This window comes from Leuciscus leuciscus, assembly GCF_965113295.1.
Source record: "Leuciscus leuciscus genome assembly, chromosome: 22".
Lineage (NCBI taxonomy): Eukaryota > Metazoa > Chordata > Actinopteri > Cypriniformes > Leuciscidae > Leuciscus > Leuciscus leuciscus.
In genome coordinates this window covers 6093684-6117858 of record NC_138746.1, presented here as the reverse complement: position 1 = coordinate 6117858, position 24175 = coordinate 6093684, and the positions used below count along the sequence as shown (strand labels likewise).

The 24175-nt window shown below is 35.9% G+C and overlaps 3 protein-coding genes across 12 annotated transcripts in view; 1 reads left to right on the top strand and 2 right to left on the bottom strand.

Annotated features, from left to right (window-relative positions):
* The window catches only part of lrrfip2 (leucine rich repeat (in FLII) interacting protein 2), a 29156-nt gene extending 23679 nt beyond the window's left edge, over positions 1 to 5477 (bottom strand). For all 10 annotated transcript variants that reach the window (XM_082153177.1, XM_082153183.1, XM_082153180.1 and 7 more), the window contains exons 1-3: positions 5404 to 5477; positions 5110 to 5286; positions 3929 to 4070 (exon numbers count right to left, since the gene is read on the bottom strand). In XM_082153177.1, the coding sequence (XP_082009303.1) occupies positions 3929 to 4018 (90 nt within the window). In that variant the 5' untranslated portion in view covers positions 4019 to 4070; positions 5110 to 5286; positions 5404 to 5477. The remainder of the gene's footprint in view (positions 1 to 3928; positions 4071 to 5109; positions 5287 to 5403) is intronic.
* Positions 5478 to 8254: 2777 nt separating this feature from the next.
* mrpl14 (mitochondrial ribosomal protein L14) lies at positions 8255 to 9583 on the top strand. Its single transcript, XM_082153516.1, has 3 exons — positions 8255 to 8368; positions 8584 to 8648; positions 9064 to 9583. The coding sequence occupies exons 2-3, from the start codon at positions 8590 to 8592 to the stop codon at positions 9428 to 9430; spliced, it is 426 nt and encodes a 141-aa protein (XP_082009642.1). The 5' UTR covers positions 8255 to 8368; positions 8584 to 8589; the 3' UTR covers positions 9431 to 9583.
* A 184-nt stretch (positions 9584 to 9767) lies between these two features.
* Positions 9768 to 24101, bottom strand: capn1a (calpain 1, (mu/I) large subunit a). The gene is made up of 22 exons (XM_082153335.1): positions 23769 to 24101; positions 21559 to 21805; positions 19744 to 19813; positions 18685 to 18803; positions 18245 to 18378; positions 17891 to 18059; positions 15990 to 16073; positions 15814 to 15899; positions 15661 to 15735; positions 15394 to 15554; positions 14523 to 14692; positions 14028 to 14039; positions 13637 to 13848; positions 12736 to 12775; positions 12550 to 12615; positions 12419 to 12476; positions 12277 to 12341; positions 11804 to 11872; positions 11591 to 11669; positions 10526 to 10639; positions 10367 to 10425; positions 9768 to 10283 (listed from the first exon to the last, which is right to left on the bottom strand). Exons 2-22 carry the CDS (start codon positions 21802 to 21804, stop codon positions 10257 to 10259), a joined length of 2115 nt encoding a protein of 704 aa, XP_082009461.1. The 5' UTR covers position 21805; positions 23769 to 24101; the 3' UTR covers positions 9768 to 10256.
* Between the last annotated feature and the right edge of the window lie 74 nt (positions 24102 to 24175).

Below are 24175 nucleotides of genomic sequence, written 5' to 3'. Positions count from 1 at the left end.
AGGCAGGCCACTATTGCATTGCTCCTGGATGTAAAAGTTAGTTTAAGATGCAAGTAGTTAGTTAGCTACACTTTTTTCCTTGCATGTTAAATTATTTTCGTCATTGTATAAGGTAGGTATGCACTTTGAATATTACACCTGGCATAAAACTATTACAGTATGTTGACCTATTTCAACCTCACATTAAACCTTAGACAGCAGTGCAAGCCAGGAAATAGCTAAAGAAATATCACACCTTGCCCTAGATACTCCAAGTTTAGGGGACTAGCTCATTCTGTTGATTTGTGGCTAATGGACCATGCAAATCACTGGCATTTCAAAGTGACTAGACTGGCCAGAAACATAAGTGACCTCCACAGGGGGTCACACGACTCAAATTTACCCGAAGTCACCTGGACTATGCACAGGCAAGTCAAACGGCATGCTTTCAGTTAACAGAGACTTCTGTTAACCATTAGGGAGTTTCCTCTGCAGTAGGCGCAAAATGGGTGGATCAAGAGGCAGGTTCAAATGAAACAAGCAAGGGATTTGTGTGTGCTGTAGGTAGACCGTGATTCATAATCTTTGGACTGCATGGGTGGAGTGACTCCTGAACTTTTAGATACAGTAGATCTAGTAGAGTATTTCCTAATGTAATAGGTCAGCATGCATTCAGCTTCCCTCAACTGTAAAAACGTGTGACTGACTCAATAGGTTGAAAAGTATGTGAATTCCAGCAATGCACACAGAACAAGATAACAGATCTCTCTCACGGCAATGCTTAAATATTTAGATATTCAACAAACATCTTCAATGTGGCTGCAGTTTCACTTCTGTATTACAATTCATACCCTGTAGCATTAGATTTCTGTTTCCTCTTTTAAAACATCCTTATATGGTCCACATTCAGGTTGGGAGATATTCCTGCTTTTTTTACAGTGAGAGTATCAAAAGGTACTTCCATTTCCTTTGCGTTAAACGCTGAACAAACACTTGACCCGACCCCCCCAAAAAAGTATATATAATGTGTCAGCAACATGCCCTTGTTTTTCTTTTCTTTACTAAACCATGGCAAAAAAAAAAAAAAAAGTTCTTTATATCAAACCCTTATTTTAATGCCGGCACGAACCGGAATTCCAATCATCTTTCCTTCCCTATAGTGACGATCCGAGTAACGATTCTCGAATAAAAAAAAATTAAAAAAAGAAGAAGTAAGACAGAACTTGATATTGTTTATCAGGAATTGATAGAATCATTTGCAAACCACTGCTACCTCAAGTGAGTGACAGGTTCCTGGAAAGGAGGCTTTATTGCTCAGCCCTCATGCTGCTGCACACATTTAATCAGAGAAGAGATGTCGCTGTAACGGGAAGGGGAAGTTAACAAGATTATAAGGGGACATGAGTATTAAAAATATAATTATGTGCACAGAATTTTTTTTTACAATAAACTGCAATATTCCATAAAAAATTATAATTGTGGGAATTGCCAAAAAAATCTAGTTTACTAATTCTGCAACAGCGGAATAATTGATTAGTGAAGTCGACTAGTTTATCAAGATTTGTTCTGTTTTTAGTTTTATTATTTTAAGTGGCAGTACTTTAATCAGCATGCTGTGCTTTAGCTAATGCTGTATCACAGCAACAAGAAATGCATACGTTACTAATAATGAATATTGTAAACAAACAAAGAAAAAGGATGACATCAAACTCTCTCACTCATGATTTTATATCTGGCTTCGCATCAAGATCATCCCATTGGGTCGCATTAGGGCTCTGCAATTATAAATTTTGGGTCATACAAGAAGTTCATTTCAGGTCGAAGTGTCCCAGAGCACAGCAGTCAAAGTTTTTTTTACTTGTGAGAGTGACGGGCTCACACATGTGTGCTGCAGAAAAATCTGAGACAAGTCCACACTGGCTGCTCCCTGCTCAAGCTGTGAGTCAAACTTCATCAGCTGCAGCTCCAACTGGCAGAACCTGAACGTCCACATATTAGCACATCTCAGCAGAGCTATTAGGGACTGACCAACAAGATAATGCAGATCTAAACAATGTTCAGTTTGAGAACCTGCCTCTACAGTGTAGAGCTCACATAGCAGGCGTTTACCGTAACCCTATAAAGATTACTACATCATATTTGATACATGAGTTTCTAAGGCCTCTAATTTACCAAAAACTTTTAGTACACAATCTACAACATGCCTTCTTTTGCCCTCTGAATGACAATTCATATTTTTTTAGCAAGTAAAAGGCCTTTTAGCATAATTGTAAAAACATCCACCTTCAGTCTGTTATCTGAAATCTGTAATGATTTTTTAATAAATTAAACGTAAGAATTACTTTAATATTGTAAGTAATATTTCAAGATGAACATTTTAGACTGAAGCAACTTGATTATCCAAACATATTTTTTTAGAAATATAAAAGCACTGTATAAATAAAGGAGATTGACTTGAAAAATCATGTTCAAATGTAAGTACTGTATCAAATATGATAAAATAGGATTTTAATTGTTCATTTCTCAATCATAACTGTACTGCATATGTGCCACTCTTTTTGGCCATATAAATAATAAATCTGTAACAAATTGCATATTTTTGCTCAGTTAGGACCTTTGAATAAAACTGATGTTTTTATCTCCACGTCCTTACTATCATACTATATCGGCCATAAAAGCCTGATGTATCACATATGATACAAAACAAAATGCATATGCAAACTTTTTTTAACTGCTAATAAATAAACTGTTCCATTCAAAATAAAATATTTTTCTGACTATCTTTCCATATGTCAGGCTTTACAGGGTTAATATTTTCATCTTGGACAGTCACTTAAATTCAGTTAGGCTCCCCATTTGAGATGTCATAACACGCCCTCTCTCTAAAACGCCACCCTTTGAAGACATGCCAGCAAATCCAACGTCAGCAAACCCGAAAAGGCATGATGATTGACAGCTGGAGAATGTTTTTCTGATTACAAGGTGTAGTCCGCTACCCTGTGTACTTTTTCACAGTTTACGGAGCCTAGAGCTGTCACAGAGGCAGGTACACATATTCCTGTCATGTAACGACATTTAATGTGTGTCGTTTCAAAAAAGCAAAACCTTAGTACTCTCAAATAATGGGACATCCGACTTAAGTATTTATACAATGACAGAAACACACAGCTCTGTTTTGAAGGATTAGTTCACCCATTACTTAGTTCACTCCTGTTGTTCCAAATCTGAGTGATTTTTTCCACAGTGGAAAACATAAGGAGAGAGTCTATAGAATGGCAGTCAAACTCCAAAAAGGTTTGACATCACTGACAGCAAACGCCACTGGTTCGCTTGTGTCACGTGGAATTGAAAATGAGATTTGAAAGCTACAGTGGATTGTATGATTATAAAGTCGCCATGAAACAAAAACGGACAATTCTTGTTTTAATGGAATATTGCAGTATTTATTATAAATTATTCATCTTCTGTGCACATCTTTTTTATTTTATTCGATGTGCCCTCGCTAACTTTATTTAAAATAACTTCCCCTCCTTCTTGCAGCGACATCTCTTCTCTTCTCTGCTGACATGTTGAAGTCAATAGCAAACAACGATTCAATCAATTCCCGATGGACAAGATAAAGTCATGCCCTACCATTTTTTTTCTCATTCCAGAAGCCATTTCGCTTGTATACGTCACAATAGACTATTAAAAGACTATCACAACTTTCGTTTCATGCCGACTTTAAGCAAATTTCTCACTATTTGTATTTTTATTTGCTTAATCCAAAATCACTGTATGTAAACACATACAAGTCAGTCATATTAGATTGTAACAACATCAGGGTGAGAAAACGTCAACAGGAGTTTCATTTCTGGGTGAACGCTTCCTTTATTGTGGTCACAGGAAACCACCAGCCACAAGATGACAACAGCGAGATAAAAAGGGGTCACAGGTGAACACCTCTTACCTCTCTGGCGATGCTGCTCAGAGCCTCATCCTCCGCTGAGAAACGGTCTTTAATCGGGGCCCGTTTTCGTCCTGATCCTGGTGTCCCCATGTCAGCAGCAACTCCACAGCTGAATAAAGATCAACTTGCTTCCCGGAATATTCTGCAGATGAAGACAATGATTGGCAGCTGTCATCATTTAAGAAAACACTGAATGAGATGTTTACGGTCTCATCTGTGAAAGGCTTTGTGTACAACATAACCTTAATGACCAGTTTGTTGAGAAAATGAAGCAATCTAACTGCACGCAGCAAAGACATACAGTAAAGAAAATTCACTATGCCGGTCTATTCCACTAAATTCAGCACGCCATCTTAGTGTGTTATTTCGTAAAACATTTCAAATGTATGTTAGATAAGCCTGGCCTCTCACACTATCTCACACAGCCACAAATAGAGGCTTTAGTCATGTGTGTCTGGACTCAGAGCTGATTAACACCAGACACACAACACACACCTCATAATGTAATGTAACAAAGCAGAGAAATATCACAGCCACGGGAAGACTAATGTGTTTGATTCCTTAAAAGCAGCTTCATCAGTTCTTATTTGATCTTTTGTTAGCCAATTAGTTTATACAATGACAGTCATTTAATAAGCACTTTATTTATCTAGATTCTAGACAAATAATGCCTGAATATTAAGTAGTTTACGATATATCATCATGCTTGTCTGTATCATGTAACGTTAAGTTCTATAAGTTAAACCAAACCCATGTTGAATGTGTCAGGATATTTTTATAACAGTTCAATAAAAATACATTTATAAATAAAAATCTATATTTGTATTGATATTTCTGCTGGGGTGCTAAATATAAACCAACACTCATTCAGATGCGTGACAGACCAATTTAAACCACTTTATTTTCCAGAAAACAAATACATAACATATGCGCTTCAGCATTAAACACATGTAGTATTCCCCACACAAAGCTAAATGTATGTAAATATTTAAGATGATAAATATGATAAGTAAAATTCAATATTTTTATGACTCTAGTTAGCGGTTAGCCTGCTAGCTTGTCCTCAAAGGCATAAAGTGTGTAAATGTCACTCAAGTCTCGAGCCGTTCATTCGCACATTACATTTTAGTGACCTGTCTGGACTTTCAAGACAGTTGGTTCCGTAAGTGCCGGTTTCTTACCGTTTCTCTCCGTCACTGTTCCGCTCGAGACTAGGGTCGGTTCTGACTGACTGGGACCCGGGCGCGTTCCCGCTGACCAGGGTGAGCGAGTGCGCACGTGCGCGTGGCTGTTTGAGTGAGCGTGCGCGTGCCTGCGTGACAGCCACAAACTGACACTGTCCGGACCGTCACCTTAAACTTTCCCAAGAAAACGGCCCAAGTTAAGTCACTACAGGATTAAAAGCAGCCTACCACCGCTAGTATGAGTTTAATTTTAAAAAAGACAGTATTTGGCGAGAAAAACCGATACACTACCTTAATGGTCGTTCCTGAGAGTCTGAAGTGTTTTTTCCAGCTTCGCGCTGAAAGTCCCGGATGTTGGAAAAGAGGCGTGGCATTCGAACACGCCTAACTAACCCTAGTCCCCTAAACAGAAACCTATTCAGATTGAACAGAATCTTGTGTCATGTCCTTGTGTAATATTGTTTATCCCCCCACTAACCCTTAGCAAATGTTTTTTTGTCAAAAACTTTTTAGGCTATACATGGTTATATTGTCCATATACTTCTTACTCGTTAATAATAATAAAGCTCCAGGTCCTACTTTAAATCTTACCAATTTCATAGAGAAATCTTAATTATAATTTCTAATTTCTTAATGTATTTATAACTCTACAGAATGCAATTTTCTGTTACATTTCCAGTCCAATAGTGACCTCTAGCTGTTGATTACAGAATATTGTCAGAAAGTGATAACAGTATCAGACATGTGGATATAAATGAATGAATAAATAAATAAAGCAAGCTTAAAAGAATAAAAAATAAAGGTAAAAACACAGCAAATAATAAATAAAGATAAAAAAAATACAAAATAAATTCAAGACTATTTATTTAAAAAACAAATGCTGGGTATTTTAAAATACTCGTAATCAGACCACAGTTACTTTTTTATTAGCATGGTTATACATTATTCACACAATGGCAGTAAACCATTTCACGTTTTAAAATTTCCTTTCTAAAAAGCAGATTGCTTATATAGCCTACATTCAGAAAATCTTCTCGTTTTGTGAAATTGCACACACAACCTGCCACTAGTCATGTGGCTAATTACACGGAAAATTGAGAGGCCACAAAGCATTTGACCACTGGATTTTAAAGGAGAGTTTTCTCAGCATTGCAACACCGCATGCTGAATTACTCTCAAACCCCCTGCAGTTCCTTTATGAACACCAGTCTGGCGTAATGTTTAATGCAAATAAGTCATGTGCAATAATTGTTTATGGTTCATTGAACGAGCATGAAAACCATTTGTTTAAACCATTTCCAGTAAAGATCTATAAAGCTTATTTGGATTTTACATAGTTATCTTTAAAATACAATATACCGAAAAAGGAACGTTTCTTTCATTTCTTTTCTGTTTGCCGAGTTTATAAAGGCCCATATGGTTTGGGGCTCCATAGGGACTATGGCAAGCCGTTTTAACATTTAATCCTTGAAACCTACTTGTATCTATTTTCATGCTACTAGTACTTATTTTTTTAGAAACTAGTATCTATTCCATTAAGTACTAGTTCTTATTCATTAGCTACTAGTGCCTATTCTGTAGATAGTGCTTATTCCTTAGGTACTAGTACCTTTTTAAAGATACAAGTACTTATTCATTAGATATATGTGAAGAGACGACTCGACGCCTGTGAAGAGACGACTCGACGCTAATTTCACTTAAATGACAATTTAAGTGAAAATACTGAACTTAAATATACAAGCTTGATAAAAATGACCATTCTAGAAGAAATTTTCAGATGGCACTTAGAGGCTTTTGCATCTGACCTCTTCATATATAGGCCTACTCTCATTTTGACATGAATCTCATTCTCAGACGCAGATTAATATTCCGAATATTTGATTATAAGGAATTATGAATGTTAACCAAAAATCCCAATCTCTGGGTATTGTGATTGTTTGGCTGGTGGGTATGAACCGCTTTTTGGATCTACTTAAATGTTTGAATTTTAATATTGGCAGTTAAGTCTTTATTATAGCCTACTGTACATTCAAAACAATAAATGTCATATTAAACATAAATTTTTCGTTGCGTTCATGCTAACCAATTAGCTAGATAAACCAACAAAGCCAGTTACTTATGAAAAATCAATCTTCTTTAGTTTAGCCTGCATTACCATATGAACTCTGATTGGATGGCTGAGAGTTTACTCATGTTTATGTAATGATCTGTTAAAAGAAGATATCTCTTAATATTTTCTTACTAGTTCCTTGTGAGGTTGAAGATATCTGCAAATTAATAGATACTAGCTATTCTGTTTTGATATCATCTAATAATTTATGACTAGTAATTATTCCAATATTGACTAGTATCTTAAATATTAAGTATTCATTTGATGCTAGTAGCCTACTTATTTATACTAGTATCTAATGAATAAGTACTATCTATTGAACAAGTAAGTACTAGTATCTATTGAACAAGTACTACTAGGTAGTATCTAAAAAATAAGTACTAGTACCTAATGAATAACTACTAGTATCTAATAAATATGTACTAGTCAAAATTGGAATACATAGTCAGAACTGAATAGTTGATATCTGAATGACAGATCCCCATAGAAGTCAATGGCAAAAAAAATGAAATGTGTTAGTAACAAAAGAATAGTTACTAGTACTAGTACTAGTATCTAATGAATAAGAACTAGTATATATTTAATAGGTACCAGTATCTAATGAATAAGTACTAGTATCTAATAAGGACTAACTAATGAATAAGAACTAGTATCTAATTGATAAGTACTAGAACCAATTTAATGGGCACTAGAATCTAATTAATAAGCACTAGTGTCTATTTAATAGGTAGGCTACTAGTATCTAATGAATGAGTACCAGTCTCTAAAAAAATAAGAACTATTAGCCTATCTAATGAATAACTACTAGTATATTTAAAAGAGGTAGTCTTCTAGTTTCTAAATAGGGACTACATAAAGAATAAGCACTAGGCTAGTACTTAATGGAATAGATACTAGTATCTAAAAAATAAGTAGGCCTACTACTAGTAGCATGAAAATAGATACTACTAGGTTTTAAGGATTCAACGTTAAACCGGCTTGCCATATTGGGATACTGTCGGTTTCTAATGCGGTGCCTCCTCCAACATTGCAGGGGACGCTAATGAGCTCAGATCGCTGATATTGAAGAAAAAGATCAGACGTCGCTTTCCTATGACGCAAAGCCGATGTGTGTGAGTGTGACATTGGTGTGAATGATCTGAGCAGGTAATAACGTTATTTATTCACACTATTTAATATCACTTTACAAGTACATTTTGACTAATGTTTAGATAGAGGTTTGAGTTCATTTTCTTCCGTTGCATCCGTTCACCGATAACTGAAGCAAAATTACACGAGGTGTCAAACGCCAGATTCTATTTATTAATACTCGTTAAGTTATATTATTATTATTACACATTTTGGATTGTTTTTATTGTCAGGTTAGGATGGCCCTGTCGTTGTCCGGGGTGATTTTGCCCAAATTGATGCAGCAGAGGACTTTCAGGTAAACAATTTCCTAATTTTTGAGGTTGTAGGCTACTTTAGTTTTGCAGGGTTCCCACAATCATGGGGGAAATATTAAGGAATTGTAATATTGCAATTATTATTTATATTTTCATTTATAATCATTAATGACAGCAAAAATTATAGAAATTCATTGGTCAGGGCACCCTGGGTTTATCTTTGGTTGGGGATTTATTAATATCACACATAATGGAAATTCAGATGTTTTGTCATCAATATATGATTAGAGTTTCAGTTTCTCAGAAAAGTATATGCTAGCCTACTTTTTAATGATGAATGTTTTGTTTTAATAATTAAAATAAACCTGTTTTTGTTTTAATTTGTAGCCTTGTCATTCAGCTTTGAAATAATAATCTCACATGTTCTCAACAAATATATTATCAATCTCACCGCAGTGTCTCAGCAACCGTGGCCGCTATTCAGAAGTTAACACGCGTGAGGGTGGTCGACAACAGCGCTCTTGGAAATGCCCATCACCACCGCCCACCAAAAGTCATTCACGTTTACACCAAGAATGGAGTTGGTAAAGTGGGAGACAGAGTCTTACTGGCCATTAAAGGACAGAAGAAAAAAGCTCTCATAGTGGGTCATAAGATGCCTGGAGCGCGAATGACCCCACGCTTCGATTCAAATAATGTTGTTTTGATTGAAGAGAATGGAAACCCCACAGGAACGAGAATAAAAACTCCTTTACCAACACACCTGCGCAAAATGGAAGGGGAATATTCTAAACTGTTAGCCATTGCTCAGCGATTTGTTTAGATCAGCGTTTCTGTATTCTGGGAGGACAAATCCCAAAATATGCAACTACTTATCTTTGTAAATAAATATACAAAAAGATGTTCTTTCCATTCAGGAAATTTGCTTTCATGGTTACTCGTGGAAAAATTTGTAATAAAATGTGGATATAACTTATGTTGTTATAATTTTGTGGAGATTATTACATTATCCAGCACATCATTTCTGTTTATAGTATTCCCAAACATGCATGAATTAAATTAGACTCAAATCACCATTAAATGCTCCAATATGACTCGCTTGTAAGAATGTTTCAGGCTTTTGGAAGACTTGTTTTTCAGAACATATGAAATGAAACAAGTTAAATTTTAGCAATAGTGTTTATTCTAAAGCTCTGATCATAGGAAGTCAGTGACAATAGCTACACAATTTTTTCATTATGCATCTAAAGCTTTATTAATAGGATGCATTAGTTCATCTTTTAGGAGCACATGAAGTACACTATGGCACTGTCAGTACTCAACCGTTTGGAAACGAAGGCAGGTCTTCTTTTAGGACAAATGCAAAACTTGAAGCTCACTTAATATTTATCCCATGCACATGATGTTTCTCAGCCATTCCATCAGTCCTAGAGAAGCGGTGAGTGGAGGTCCTCTTCTCTTGTGTTTCACACTAGAGGGGTTTCCTTTGAAGTGTAACTACAATATGTTATATTAATAAATCCTTTAAAAAACTAGTAGCACTTTATTCTAATGGGGTTATAGTGGAAATGAGATAGTTGCATGAGGAGTTCAGCATTGAGGCACTTTGCAGCAGGTTCTTGAGTTGGACATTAATGAAATGGTTTACCTCAACCACACATAGTCATGAAGAGCCACTAAACAAAAGGAATGAGAAAGAATGATAAGTGTTTTGTAGATATTTGACCTTTTGAATAATCAAGAAATCAAACCAAAGCACCTCAGACAAGTTCATCTCAGCCGTTCCTGTTCCATCAGTGTCCAACTGCTGAAAAGTTCCTACAAGGAAGTGCAAGACTATGAAGGCGCTAGCATAACGTGTTTCAGTGTAATTTTCAATAATTAAAAGGCACCATGTGATTCAAAGAGAAACACTTACTGAACATGCACTCGAGTTTGATCAAGCAGCAGACAAAGTTATCAAAATCGATGACCTCATTCTCAGCGTATCTGGCAACAAGGATCTGGTTGAGTCTATTGTTGAGTTTAAAGCCTGTAAAGAAAGTGAACAGGATGGGCTTTCAGAGAAGATTATGGTAGCACTTTACAATAAGGACCAATTAGTTAATACCGCTACTACTTAATGCATTAACTAACGATAAGCAATTCATTTGTAACAGTATTTATTAATCTTTGTTAGTTATGTTAGTTAATAAAAACAACTGTTTATTGTTAGTTAATTTCAGCTCAAGTCCATTAAATAATGTTAATAGATATATAAACTTTTGATATTAGTAATGTATTAGTAAATGTTGAAATTAACATTAAGATTAAGAAATGCTTTATCATTATTTTCACTGTAAATTCATGTAAACTAATGTAGTTTAGAAATGTTCACAAATGGAACCTTATTGTAAAGTGTTACCATTACATATCATTCAAAAGTTTGGGGTTGGTAAGATTTTTTTTCAATGTTTTTGAAAGACGTTTCTTATTCTCACCAAGGCTGCATTTAAAATTATTCTGCATTTAAAATATATTGTCACAAAGGCTGCATTTTTCTATTTTTATACACTTTAAATGTATCCCTGTGACGGCAAAGCTGAATCAGCAGACATTACATTTAATCATTTAGCTGATGCTTTTATCCAAAGCAACTTGCAAATGAGGAGAGCAATGCGATCAAAACAACAATAGGGCGACAATATGCAAGTGCTGTGACTCATTAATGTACTGTTTTTTCAGTATTTCTCTGATGAATAGAAACTTCAAAAGAACAACATTTATTTGAAATAGAAATATTTTGTAATATTATAAATGTCTTGACTGTGAGTACTGTTACTGTACTGAATAAAAGTGTTAATTTCTTTAAAACAATAATGGCCGATAAATATTAATGGACAGCAAATTATCTTAATTCACCCAGGTGGCAAGTTAATTGGCAGGTGTGGCAAGTTTTTGGGCCCTGTTTGTGAGTTTGTGCCAATAATGAATGCCTCTTTACCTGCTGATTCTACAGCGAGACGCATCTCATAAGAGTTCATAGTCCCTGACTTATCAATATCAAACTCTCTGAAGATCCCCTGAGTGGAAAAAAAATGCATGAATTATTTCTATTGAACAATCTATTGAATAATCATCTATAAACATTTCAGAATTTATGGGATTTATTCAGTAGGCTAAGATGTAAAAAATAAAATAAAAGGTCTCCACTCACCAGCATCTTCCTTATTTTGTTCCACAGGATCTGAAACTCTACTAAACCCAAACGTGCACTACCATCTTTCTGATGGACAGAGTCAAGAACAAAAACTGCCGCAGGGTGTCTGATCACAACTGACATGATGTCAATTACCACAGAAAATTATTTAGCAAAGCATTGTTCCAGAATCAATTATTTGTTATATTATTTACATATACTGCTAACCTTTCTGTACAAAGCTATATCGAGTATTTCTGCTGTCATTGCCATTTAAAGCAAAAAAAAAAAAAAAAAAGCTTCTTGTTTCTGCTTTGTTAAATTTCGGAAATATAGACTTCCACTTTATTTGCATTAATGTAAACAGGATTATTGCCGGTTAACAAACTCAAAAATTATTTTCCGTAGTAATCGACAGAATAACACAGATGATGTCAATAGAGCTTAACTTGTATCTAACCCAGAATACTCTTTTAAATAGTGAAGGATACATCCAAGAGGTTGACCATCGTTCTGCAGGACTCCATGCTGAAGCCATCTGTCTTTAGATCCTTGTCTGAGAGAGAAATGGTTCATTCAATTCAGTTAAACAGTCCGACTCCAAGTGTGAGCAAACTGTTATGCGTTACTCACGTCTGGACACTACTCTGTTGAGAATAGTCCTGAGTTCACGGACAGATATCTCCATATCCTAAAACAAGACAAAAAACTATCAATTACATGAACAAATCTAACATTAGGACCATTTTGATATATTCACTCACCTCTCCAGCCAGCTGCCCAAACATGGACTTGAAAGAGTCATCAATGTCATCCTCTGTAATTTCTGCCTATAAGAAAACCAAAGAAACCATATTTATTAAACAGTATGAAGAACTTACACTCTAAAGCACTTGGCATCTATTTTTTTGTCAGAAAGTTTATATGATAATGTACATCCAAAATCTTACCTCATCCTCCAGGTCAGCTGAAATCTCATCATCCAACTCCCTTTGAAGAGAAAACTAATTTTATTGAAGGTAATGGGTTAATAACCCTCATGTAAATTTTATTTTTTTCCCATTTAACACTTACGATTCTGGTCTCATTTCCATTGTCTTGCATTAGAGGACTTTTATTTTGAATTTGTATTTGCTATTTCTATTGATTCCGGTCTTCACTTTCCATGTTTAGTTCCCATTTTGCTTTGTTTCTATAGTAACCCTTGTTTGTTTCCATAGTGATTGATTTCCATCAACTGTTCCTAGTTAGTGTCTCATTATCCGGTGTATTTATACCCCAGTGTTTCCCTAGTGTCTGGTGTTGTCCATTGTGAATGTATCGCGTGTGTTGTCAGTTCTGTTTTTACTTACCTTTCCCTGTTTTTTTGGATTTACATCTCCCTTTTCCTGGATTTACTTTTGTTTTATTTGTATAAAAGTTAATGTTGCAATTGGATCATGCTCCCCATCTCTCTCAAACACCCCACATAAAAGGAATACAACAGGAAATATAACTATAGAAAATTACCATACAACAATAATAGCACCATGGAAGTAGTTCAATGTGAGTAGTGCACTATATTATTATATGCAAATGTAGTTATATTAAAATATATAAAAATGAAAATTCTGAAAATTATCACAATAATTGAATTACTACAATAATTATAATTTTCTGTGCACTCTCTCACTCTTTATCTAAATGTGTGTGTGTATGTGTGTGTGTGGCTTTTTGGTGCTATTTTGTCTTTGTCCACTGTCCATAAAAAAAAAAAAAAAAAAAAAAAAAGATTGGACATTGGAAAGAAACAACATGAGGGTGAGTAATCTGAAAAATGCCTGAAGTTTTCAAACACAAACACACACTCACTCTGTCTCTGACTGCTTCTCTGTGAAGACTCGTAGGACAAAATCAGCCTCTTGGCTGGGTTCGAAGGTGGAGGGGACGATGATGTATTCCCCAGGAGGGAGGCTGATACGGGTGCTCACCTCCCGCAGGTTGATGAAGGTTTCGGAGCGGGCGCTCGATGAGTTTGTCAGGAAGAAGTCCTTTTTAAGATGCACATTCTGACAGCCTGCGTACTGCAGACAGACGGAAATTATAAATTAAGTTTCTGTTATTCCACTGTGAATAATCTAGAGGAAAATTCAATCTTCAAACCTTCCGTTTTAAAAATAAATGACCTGTTTATGGAAGTACACAAGCCATAATGATGTAGTCAAACCTATTTAACAAAGAAATTGTTGACATGGGATCATACCTCTTCAGGAATCTGCAAGGAGGAGAAAAAAGAAATGGAAAGAAAAAAATATTTTGTATTATTTTGTAATGAACAATGAATTGTTTTATTTAAACAATTTTTTACTACTTCTATAATTAATAATTAGATTAGAAAGCACTGAGGAATATCTTTTACAATGTCAGAAAACAACTAACTTTGTAAACAAAGCCTTGTAAACACCTAGCTAAGAACTAGCTTAGTAAAACAATGAGCAAAAAGTTAAATCAATATTTGGTGGCCACCAGCTGCTTTCAGTCCTACAGTGCATCTCATCCTCATGGACTGAGCCAAATTTGGCAGTTCTTGCTTGAACACATGGATGGGATGGAAACATTGTCAGGAAGAAGTCCTTTTAATTTGCTACCTGTTCTTGCAATATTCCAAAATGTGCATATAAATATGATAATCTTATTAAGATTGCCAGCTTGTTCAGCATAACAAACATCTGAACATGTTGGAAAGGGACCTCTTCACCTCATAGAGCGCAAAACCGATGGTGTGCATGTCCTGGCCGTGGCGGCGGTGCCGTCTGCGGTCTTTCTGCATTAAAGCCACCAGTAAGCTGCAGGCCACTTCTTCATCCTCCGGGTCATCATCTTCCTCCAGCAGCGTGATCTTATACTGTGGATTGATCCAAAATGTGTCTGTCAAATAGTACAGGAACACATTCAGTTATGGGGATCAAATCCCAGGTAAAGCTGGTAGCTGAGTTTGATTCATGCATTAATAATTGTTCATGATATGATGCTTTAATGCACTACTGTTCAAAAGTTTGTAGTCAGTAAGATTTCTTTTTAAAAAATAAGAAATTAATACTTTTATGCAGCAACGATGCATTAAATTGATCAAAAGTGACATTCATAATGTTGCAAATGATTTTCTTTTGAACTTTCTATTCTTCAAAGAATCCTAGAAAACAAGATATTAGAACGGTTTTCAACATTAATAATAAGAAGAAATGTTTCTTGAGAAGTAAACCAGCATATTAGAATGATTTTTGAAGGATTGTGTGACACTGAAGACTTTAGTAATGGCTACTGAACATTTTAAAATATATACAAATAAAAAAACAGTTCTTTTAAATTTTACAAATATTTCACAATATTACTTATTTTACTGTACTGTTGATCAAATAAATGCAGCCTCTGTGAGCATAAGAGACTGTATATCCAATATGTAGTGTATATCCAAACATTTCCTCTTCCAGAATCTCTTTATCATGTTTTTCAAAACATATGGTCATTTGTAAAGCCTATGAATGTGGTAGAGACTCCCACTATGACCACCAATGCTGCCACACTGTGACCTCAACCGATAAAATTGCTGGACATGGGGTGTAACTCACTGGGATGATTTCGGCAGCCTCCTGCGGTACTTCCTCTCCGCCAGGCACCGTGAAACTTGATGGTGTTCCAGTGGCTCAGGTCATCATCACTCAGAGCATCAGGGGACAGATTACAAATCTCCAGCCTGGAGAACTGCCGCAAAAACTCACTGAATGACATCCTGGGGACAAAGGGAGCCGTTTCTTTATGCGGTGACTGTGAGAGTACACGATGCTTATTGGTCTACTGTTGTGTCAAATTCAATTTGTATTGCTAATACAGCTCACCAGAACTCTCCATCCTCCATTTGTAAGTGCAAGTCATCCTTTTCAGATGGATCGATTTCATCCCATTCAGGAGAGCTGAGGAGGGAACATACACGGTCTTCTTACTCAATGACTTGGGCTGAACTGAATGAGTATTTCTGTGTTATTTCTTACTTATCACTCCAGGCACCCGTCCATTCTACCTGACCCCACGGGTTACGGACACGGATAAGCCTCTCTGTATTGCCCCTAAATTCCACCTATCAAAGAGGAGAGAGAGATCTCACACACGAAAGCACACAAAATTTAACTCCAATATGTCGATGATCAACATACACTGGGAGCGTTACCTGTTTGAGAGCAGTCACTGAGTAAGCGTGGCCCTTAACCAGCTTCTTAAACGTCACCGATTCCATGTCAAAGGCACTGGTGATCTGGAAAACAATTATAAATAACAAATTAATATAAATTTAGGTAAATAAATGCATGTGAATAAATGTATATATATATATATTAGGGGTGTGCAAAGCAGCCGGTATTTGTATCTGTATTTGTATTTGTTGAGAGGGGAAAAGTATTTGTATTTGTATTTGTATTCGAGTAAATTTCAAAATAGGTGTAAAAATCCATTTTTTTTGCGTTACACTTCTAATTTACGTTATAGTGTAAGTATTCTTTAATTATATCCATTATAATAATTATGGATATGCAATATTGGTTGATGTTTTTCCATAAATCCAGCAATGAACATGTAACAAGGAACGTCATTGAAAAGAAAATAACATAACAGCCATTACCTACGTTAATGTTACTCTGTCAACAGCCTATTGTCTAAATTACCAAGCTAACAGAGCTACTAGGGTTGTCACGGTGCCAAAATTTCAGTATTCGGTACCAATACCTGTGAAAATCCACGGTTCTCGGTAACAATTTCGGTAAAGCTTAATTTAGATTAAATTTACATATATTAAAGTTTATATCACGGTTACAAAGATGGAAACTGTAGTATTAAAAACACTACATTAATATTACATTTGTTAGATAACAATAGATAAAATGACCTAACAATAAACAATAGTTAGGCTATATACTGTCGCAATTATTCTCCTTGGGGTTCATTTAAAAATACATTTTTAAAATCAAAAGTTAACATTATTTATGTTAACATTATTTAATGCACAATGAATGAAGTGAACAAACATGACCAATCAAGTGTTTGTATTAAATAACATTCACAAACATTAATTAATGTTGTAAAAATATATTGTTCACTCAATGTGTTGATGTTAGATGCGCATTAAGTAATGTTAATGAATGGTATCTTATTGTAGTGTTACCAAACAGGAGATAAAACATGTTTTATTTGACTTGACTGTACTTATATTTAATCCAAAACTGCATTCATATTTAATTTTAAAAGAGCTTTTTAAACCTGCTAAGAGTTATCCAGCCAAGAATAAGCCTAGAACTGCTTTTCTGACGGACTGATATTAATGACAAAATGACGGCTTTTTTATTTCATTTCTCATCTCCATAAATATATCTAAAGCTAATGCAAGGGCTAGAAATCAATTAATTCTTTGCTGTAATCGTGAAGAGCGCAGTTCGCACGCTTTCTCCTTTCCACAAGCGCTTGCCCTCCCGTGGCGTCTGTCGTTGCTATGCAGCGCGCCGCTCGCTTCTATTATAAGCGCGATTGCCGCGCGCCTACATTTGAAATCTGCACGCGCAAAAAACGCGCTATGTGAACTACCCCTTATGACAACGTGACATTAGCCTAATCCAAAATATTTCAGCCACCACATCAGCAGCACCGCCGGTCGCCATGTCTCATGAGGAAACGCAGCTTTTTGATATAAAGTTTTTCTTGTTCCCGAATACAAATATTTTTAAAAGTATTTGTTCGAAATAAGTATTCGTAAAAAACACATTATTTGTGCTTTCCGAATACCGTATTCGGGTTCGGCTCCACCCCTAATATATATATATATTTTTTTTTTTTCACACACACATACATTCAAAACTATGAATAATAAAGAAAAGAAAAAACTGAAGGGTAGTATATATGCTTGACAGCCCCAAAACCATCCCTATCATCTTACATTGTAAATTAACAGCAGATTGGACATTCTGCTAAATATTTGCATTAAAAGTGGAAAAACAATCTTACTGGTTTCCAGCAACATGAGTTCAAATAGGTAACAGTTTTCATTTTTGAGTGAAATATCCCTTAAGTGAATAAAGCTCTCACATCAATAGAGCAGCCCAGCAGGGAGCCTCTCTCCAGGGCTTTGCCGATGATTCGGTACAGGTCTCTCGGAGCTTTCCGGAGCTCGTACATCTCTGAGACCCCTCCGGTGAAATCCTCAAAACCCTCAGTGGTGGAGCCTCCAGAGAGAGCTTCATAGGAGCCATTTAACCTGGCACAAAACACACACACACACACACACACACACACACACACACAGGTGAGGAGACTGTACTCAGACCATGAGAAAATCTTTCTTAGTAAAACAGAGACAGTGTGAGTGCACTTTTGTAAATGATTCTTGTTTAGTAAGAACAAAATTTGCTGGTCTTTACCAAAATGTCTATCAGGACATACTTTGCATAGGCCTTTTCAACCAAGGCACTCCAGAACTCATTTCCCTCTGCTGAATGGACAAACATGAGCTCTCCGTCTTTGACTGGGAGTCGATCGTCAATCACAACGTCGACCCACTCGCCAAACTGCCAGAACTGCAGAACAGAAACAAGCAACTGTATGAAGAAAAAGCTGAGAGGATTCCAGATTAAACAGGTCCGTAGTGTCACAAAATCCTTCAGAAATAATTTGGTTCTTCTTATTCTTATTATTAATGTTGAAAACAGCTGTGCTGCTTAATATTTTGTGGAAACTATGGTACATGTTTTAAAAAAAATGTTTTTTTTTTTTAGAATTCTTTGATGAATAAAGTTAAAAAAATAACCCAATATTTAGATTTTAGATTTTGTTTTATCATTTACAAAAATAACTTTTAGAGCATGAATAGTGTGTTTCAGAACCTGAAAGTGGAATATTCCAGCATAGTCATCCTGAAAGTTCTGGCCATGAGGTACAACCCTGTGGAGGAGTTTTTCATTCAGAGTCAGAGAAGCTATGGCAGCGAGGAGCCAGCAGTCGCCTGAGCAGGAAAAAGAGAAAAGAAAATGATATATATATAACAGATGAGCCAAGGAGAAATAATGGCACTTATTCAAAAAGCTTTTTAAACTGTGATACTAAAATCCCATTAATATTTTGTCTTTTAATACAACACAGCAGTTGAAGTGTCAATTTACAACCAGCAGGGGGACACAAAGAAAGGGGTGGGGTTTATTTTCTCTGTGAGGCCTGTGTGTACCCATTCCTGTTTACATCCCACCCAGATCTCCACCTCAGAGCGGAGGAATTTTCCACAGCTTTAAAAGCGCGAGGGGCCGGCGGCAGGCCCAGCCTAAGCAAATCTAAGCTCAAATATATGAGAGATTTTGAATGGTTTAGCACTTTTGGTCACTTTATAATTTCCATTATTCCATTTATGTTATCTCCTAAGATTGATGAACTTTCTATTATTGTGAAAATACGAACAAAGTATGAGTATGTTTGTGCAGACTTTCACCTGATAGTGAATTTGAGAGTTTTAAAGCAGATAATGTAATAGGAGCCAACATACAGAGATACAGATAAGTTATCTCCTAGTTTTGATGACTTTTCTATTATTGTGAAACATGTAAAAAGCAAGTAGGTGTGTGCACACTTGTAATGTATTTGCTTGTTTTACACTAGCTTAATAGAAAGCAGACATATGTAATATAAAAGGGCGGTAAAAAATTATCTGTCATGCACATTGATTGAAATAAGTTGGCACGATCGCAAACATGCACTGACTCAAGGTCAGGAGGAAACGGATGATGAGTCACATGTAGGCACGCCTCAGGTCAGTTATATGAGCTGCTCTTTCTGTCGTGACTCATGCTTCAAGTTTGCTGGAACAGCCACAGAATCATTTAGAGGGGATTCCTACAGAGCACCAACACTTAGAAAACTATACTGGATGACTTCTGTAAAGGCAGAACACTTACCCAGAGCTCCCTGACAGATGTCTGTCCGCGAAGCTCCTCCCACGATGAACTGAGGATCATCACAGAGCTCCTGCAGAAAACGAGGGATCAGAGGGACTGACACTGGAATTTGGAGGACTAAAAGTTTTTATTCCTAGCAAGATTGAAGCAAGCAAGACTTTATAGGAATAGTTTGGCCAAAAATGAAAAAGCACCCTCATATTATAACAAACCTGTACCTGTTTTGTAATGGTACACAAAGGATAAATGTCTAAGAATGTTTTGTTGTTGTTACTTTTTAGATGAACTGCCGTTGAATGGAACGGTGTTATTTTAGTATGACTGAGAGATAATTATTTGATATTTTTTTATTTTCCATTTTCATTTGAAAGTTTTAGTAATTATGTTGATTTTGTCATTTTTATTTGTTAATGTTTTTTTTGTATCTACAGTACATAGTTATTTTAGTATGGAAGCTTGTTTAAGCCACAGACGAAAAATAAAGAAGTTAATTGCGACTTTTTTAATTGCGTAATAAAGTCAGAATTGCGAGATGTAAACTCGCTATTGTGAGAAAAAAAGCTGACTTTTTCCCTCAGAATTGTGAGATATAAACATGGAATTGCATGAATAAAAGTCAGAATTGTAAGATGTAAACTCATGCATGTTATAAGGTCTGAATTGTGAGATATAAACTTGCAGTTGTGAGGAAAATAAGACTTGTGAGATAGTCATAGTAACTTATATATATATGTATATGTATATGTATATGTGTGTGTGTATATATATTTGTATTTTTTATTTTATTGCAAGTAAAAAAAAAATTCTGCTTTAATTTTAGTGGATTATAATAACCCTGGTATGGAAAAGAACATATTTTCGTATATTATGGAAAAAAATAACAGGCTTTGGAACGACATGAGCACAAGTACTGCTGCCACACCTATGTTGCCAGAAAAACATATTCATATTCTTTAAAAAAATAACAATGGCCAGTCTGAATGAGGCCTTCATTCTTCCAGAGGAGGCATGTGCATTTTGACTAAGTGTGTCTACAGAAACGTTATAATCCATGTGTATGCAACTTTATAATAGTGACAACAGCTGCAGTGAACACTAGAGAGGAGGAGGAGTCATTCTGACTGCAGGGATGAGCGGGCACACAATGAAGAGCATGTTGCTGTCTAGACTGCTATACAGTATATACACTACCGTTCAAAAGTATGGTGTCAGTAAGATTTTTTTAATTAATCAAAAGTGACAGTAAAGTCATTTATAATGTTACAAAAAACATTTATTTTAAATAAATACTGTTCTTTCTATTTATCAAAGAATCCTGAATTTTTTTATCAGTTTCCACACAAATATTAAGCAGCACAACTTTTTACAACATTGATAATAATAAGAAATGTTTCATATTAGAATGATTTCTGAAGGATCATGTGACACTGAAGACTGGGAAATTTAGCTTTGCATCACAGGAATAAATTACATTATAAAATATATACAAATAGAAAAGGCATTATTTTAAATTGTATTACCATTTCACAATATTACTATTTTTACTATTTTTGATCAAATTAATGCAGCCTTGGTGAGCATAAGAGACTAAGAGGTAATGAATATATAAGCGTTAAGACAATATAAGACAATAAAAGTAAGCATGGTCCAATATTGTCATTGAATTTCATTGGATGGTATTTTTCAAAATACCATATTTTGTGTTTCATGAAAAAAAAAAAAGGTCAGGTTTGGAATGACATGAGGGTGAGGAACCTAACCCTAACCCTAACCGTTTTAGACAACCACATCTAATAATCGAGCTATTTTCCTCACCGTGGGGCGCATCCACTCCACATCCTGGGTTTTGGAGGAATGTGGGGCGAGTTCTTTGAAGCCGAGCGAGGGCGGTTCGGCTGGAAAGCAGGGGTCTTCAAACAGGTAGCCCCCTTCCAAACAATCCTGTTTGAGGGCCTCAAAATCCTGGTTCTGGAAGTGTAAAGCCTGCTCAAAAGAGCCCACGCCATCTGCCTTTAGCCTGTTAGCACTGATCTGTGCTGAGATCCCTCCATATGTGAACATGCTGGAGCGGTGAGATGCAGACTGGGTATAAATAGCAAAACTGATACCAAGATTCACACCCACTCCACATTTAAAACTCACTCCATATCACTCTAACATCATTTTTGTGCCTTTGTCTGGACATTGCATTTTGCCATAACAAAAAAACAACAACAGACAAATAAAAAAATGTACATGTAAATGTCAATTATGTACACCATCAGCTTTCAAAAGACTAACACTGGTGCTGAGATCCCATAAACTTTAATTTACAGTATACATGTACAAATGGACTTACTGTTCAAAATGAAGAAAAAAAGTATCTTGACACTTTGTGGTTGTTAAACATTACAGGAATAAGTTAATGTGATACCATGTTAAAGGGATAGTTCACTTTGAAATTAATTTTTGGTATGTTTTAGCTTACCTCAAGGGCATCCAAGATGTAGGTGTCTTTTTTTCCGCAGTAGTTTCAATTTTGATATTTTTAGGTCAAACCGTTCTTGTCTGTCAGTCATATAATGCAGGTCTATGGTCACTGTCTCAAAGAGCAAGCACAGAGTCCAAATTAAACAATTCCCCGTCGTCCAAATTAAACAATTCCCCATCGTAAGTACACATTGATGGCCTAAGACACGAAACGAGCGGTTTGTGTGAGAAAACGAACAGTATTTATATAATTTTTACCTCTTATACACAGCCATGTCCAAGTGATCTGATCTGACGTGTACGCAGACTGGTGCATAGATATATACACTAGATGTCGTCTTGTCTACGGCAGTTCATTGGAACGAATGTCTTTAAGGCGACATCTAGTGTATATATCTATGCACCAGTCTGCGCACACGTCAGATCAGATCACTTGGACATGGCTGTGTATAAGAGGTAAAAACGATATAAATACTGTTTGTTTTCTCACACAAACCGCTCGTTTCGTGTCTTAGGCCATCAATGTGTACTTACGATGGGGAATTGTTTAATTTAGACGACGGGGAATTGTTTTAATTTGGACTCTGTGCATGCTCTTTGAGACAGTGACCATAGACCTGCATTATATGACTGACAGACAAGAACGGTTTGACCTAAAAATATCAAAATTGAAACTACTGCGGAAAAAAAGACACCTACATCTTGGATGCCCTTGAGGTAAGCTAAAACATACCAAAATTTAATTTCAAAGTGAACAATCCCTTTAATGTGGAACATGATAATTGCACAAATGGCCAGAGAAAAATAACTCTGAGAATAGTTGTGCATCATGTAGAAGGTTTGATGTTAAATACTGTCTTTGATAATTGGGATGATGCTCTGTGGCTCTTCTCAGTTCAATATGTTCATAAGGTTTGTACAGTCATAATCTGTTTCTCAATGTCCGGACCGGTCTTAAATATTTGCATGCCAAATACTTTTATGCCAAATACACCATTGGCATCTTATCTCTCATCTCGTAATAAATGATTGATCAAACACAAACTGAGAGTCTCCCATTCATTTCAACACAGGAATCACACTCAGTGTAATATCACAGCCTGCACTGTATATAACAAACAAATGTACGAAATATACTGAAACGTCGAGAAATCAACAACAGGACTGTTTTAAACCTCTATCAGTAAATGTAACATTTTAAAAACACTTTTAGTGGCGATTTATTTGGTGTCTTGTTCTGTAGGCTACATTTCTTTTCTAAAATGTAAAGAATGCCAAACATTTGTCTTGGTGTTGTCTTACCCCATTAAACCTTCGCAAATCACTGCGGTTCACTTAATTATTAACAGCAATTTTTTTTAGCGATATTAGGCTACGATTTCTAGACGTTTCTAAGCTCCAATATGTGCAAAACATTCATATTTGACACTGAATAAAGTGTCCAATGCGACAAACTAACAGCAGGCCGACGGAGACCAACAACACGGACAGAATAAAGCTAAATAAATCTCGACGTGATTCATTGAGGGTAGAAATACAAGAACCGCTAAACTTGCCTGGCAACTGCGGTCCGGTCTGTCTCTTCTGTGATGGGAATGTGTGGAATATACAGTTCTATTCGTCCGAAAGATAAGCGACACACGCGTGTATTAGAGCTTCAGTGTGTGTGTGTGTGTGTGTGTGGGATAGTCCAGAGAGGAGGCGGAGCGATACAAGAACACCTGTCACAACATAACGGACAAGTGCTATACAAATTCCTGATCTGAATAATTATTAGTGGATTTGAAAGGGTCTCACCCATTTAGCTGAGCCGTGAGCATTCCCAACGAAAGTAAAAACAATAACTAAATATAATTTTTTTTACATCACTTATTTCATACAGTACACTTTCCTCAGAGATTTCAAATATTACAGTAACAACAAGTTTTAAGTTGGCCAGGAGGTGCTAAAATTATTGACAGAA

Coding starts and splice junctions, on each gene's coding strand:
- mrpl14 (XM_082153516.1), top strand. CDS start 8,590: ATGGCCCTGTCGTTGTCCGGGGTGATTTTGCCCAAATTGATGCAGCAG. Junction 8,649..9,063: donor ATGCAGCAGAGGACTTTCAG/GTAAACAATTTC, acceptor ATCTCACCGCAG/TGTCTCAGCAACCGTGGCCG.
- capn1a (XM_082153335.1), bottom strand. CDS start 21,804: ATGTTCACATATGGAGGGATCTCAGCACAGATCAGTGCTAACAGGCTA. Junction 12,616..12,735: donor CAGCTGACCTGGAGGATGAG/GTAAGATTTTGG, acceptor GTTTTCTTATAG/GCAGAAATTACAGAGGATGA. Junction 12,477..12,549: donor TTGGGCAGCTGGCTGGAGAG/GTGAGTGAATAT, acceptor GTCTTGTTTTAG/GATATGGAGATATCTGTCCG.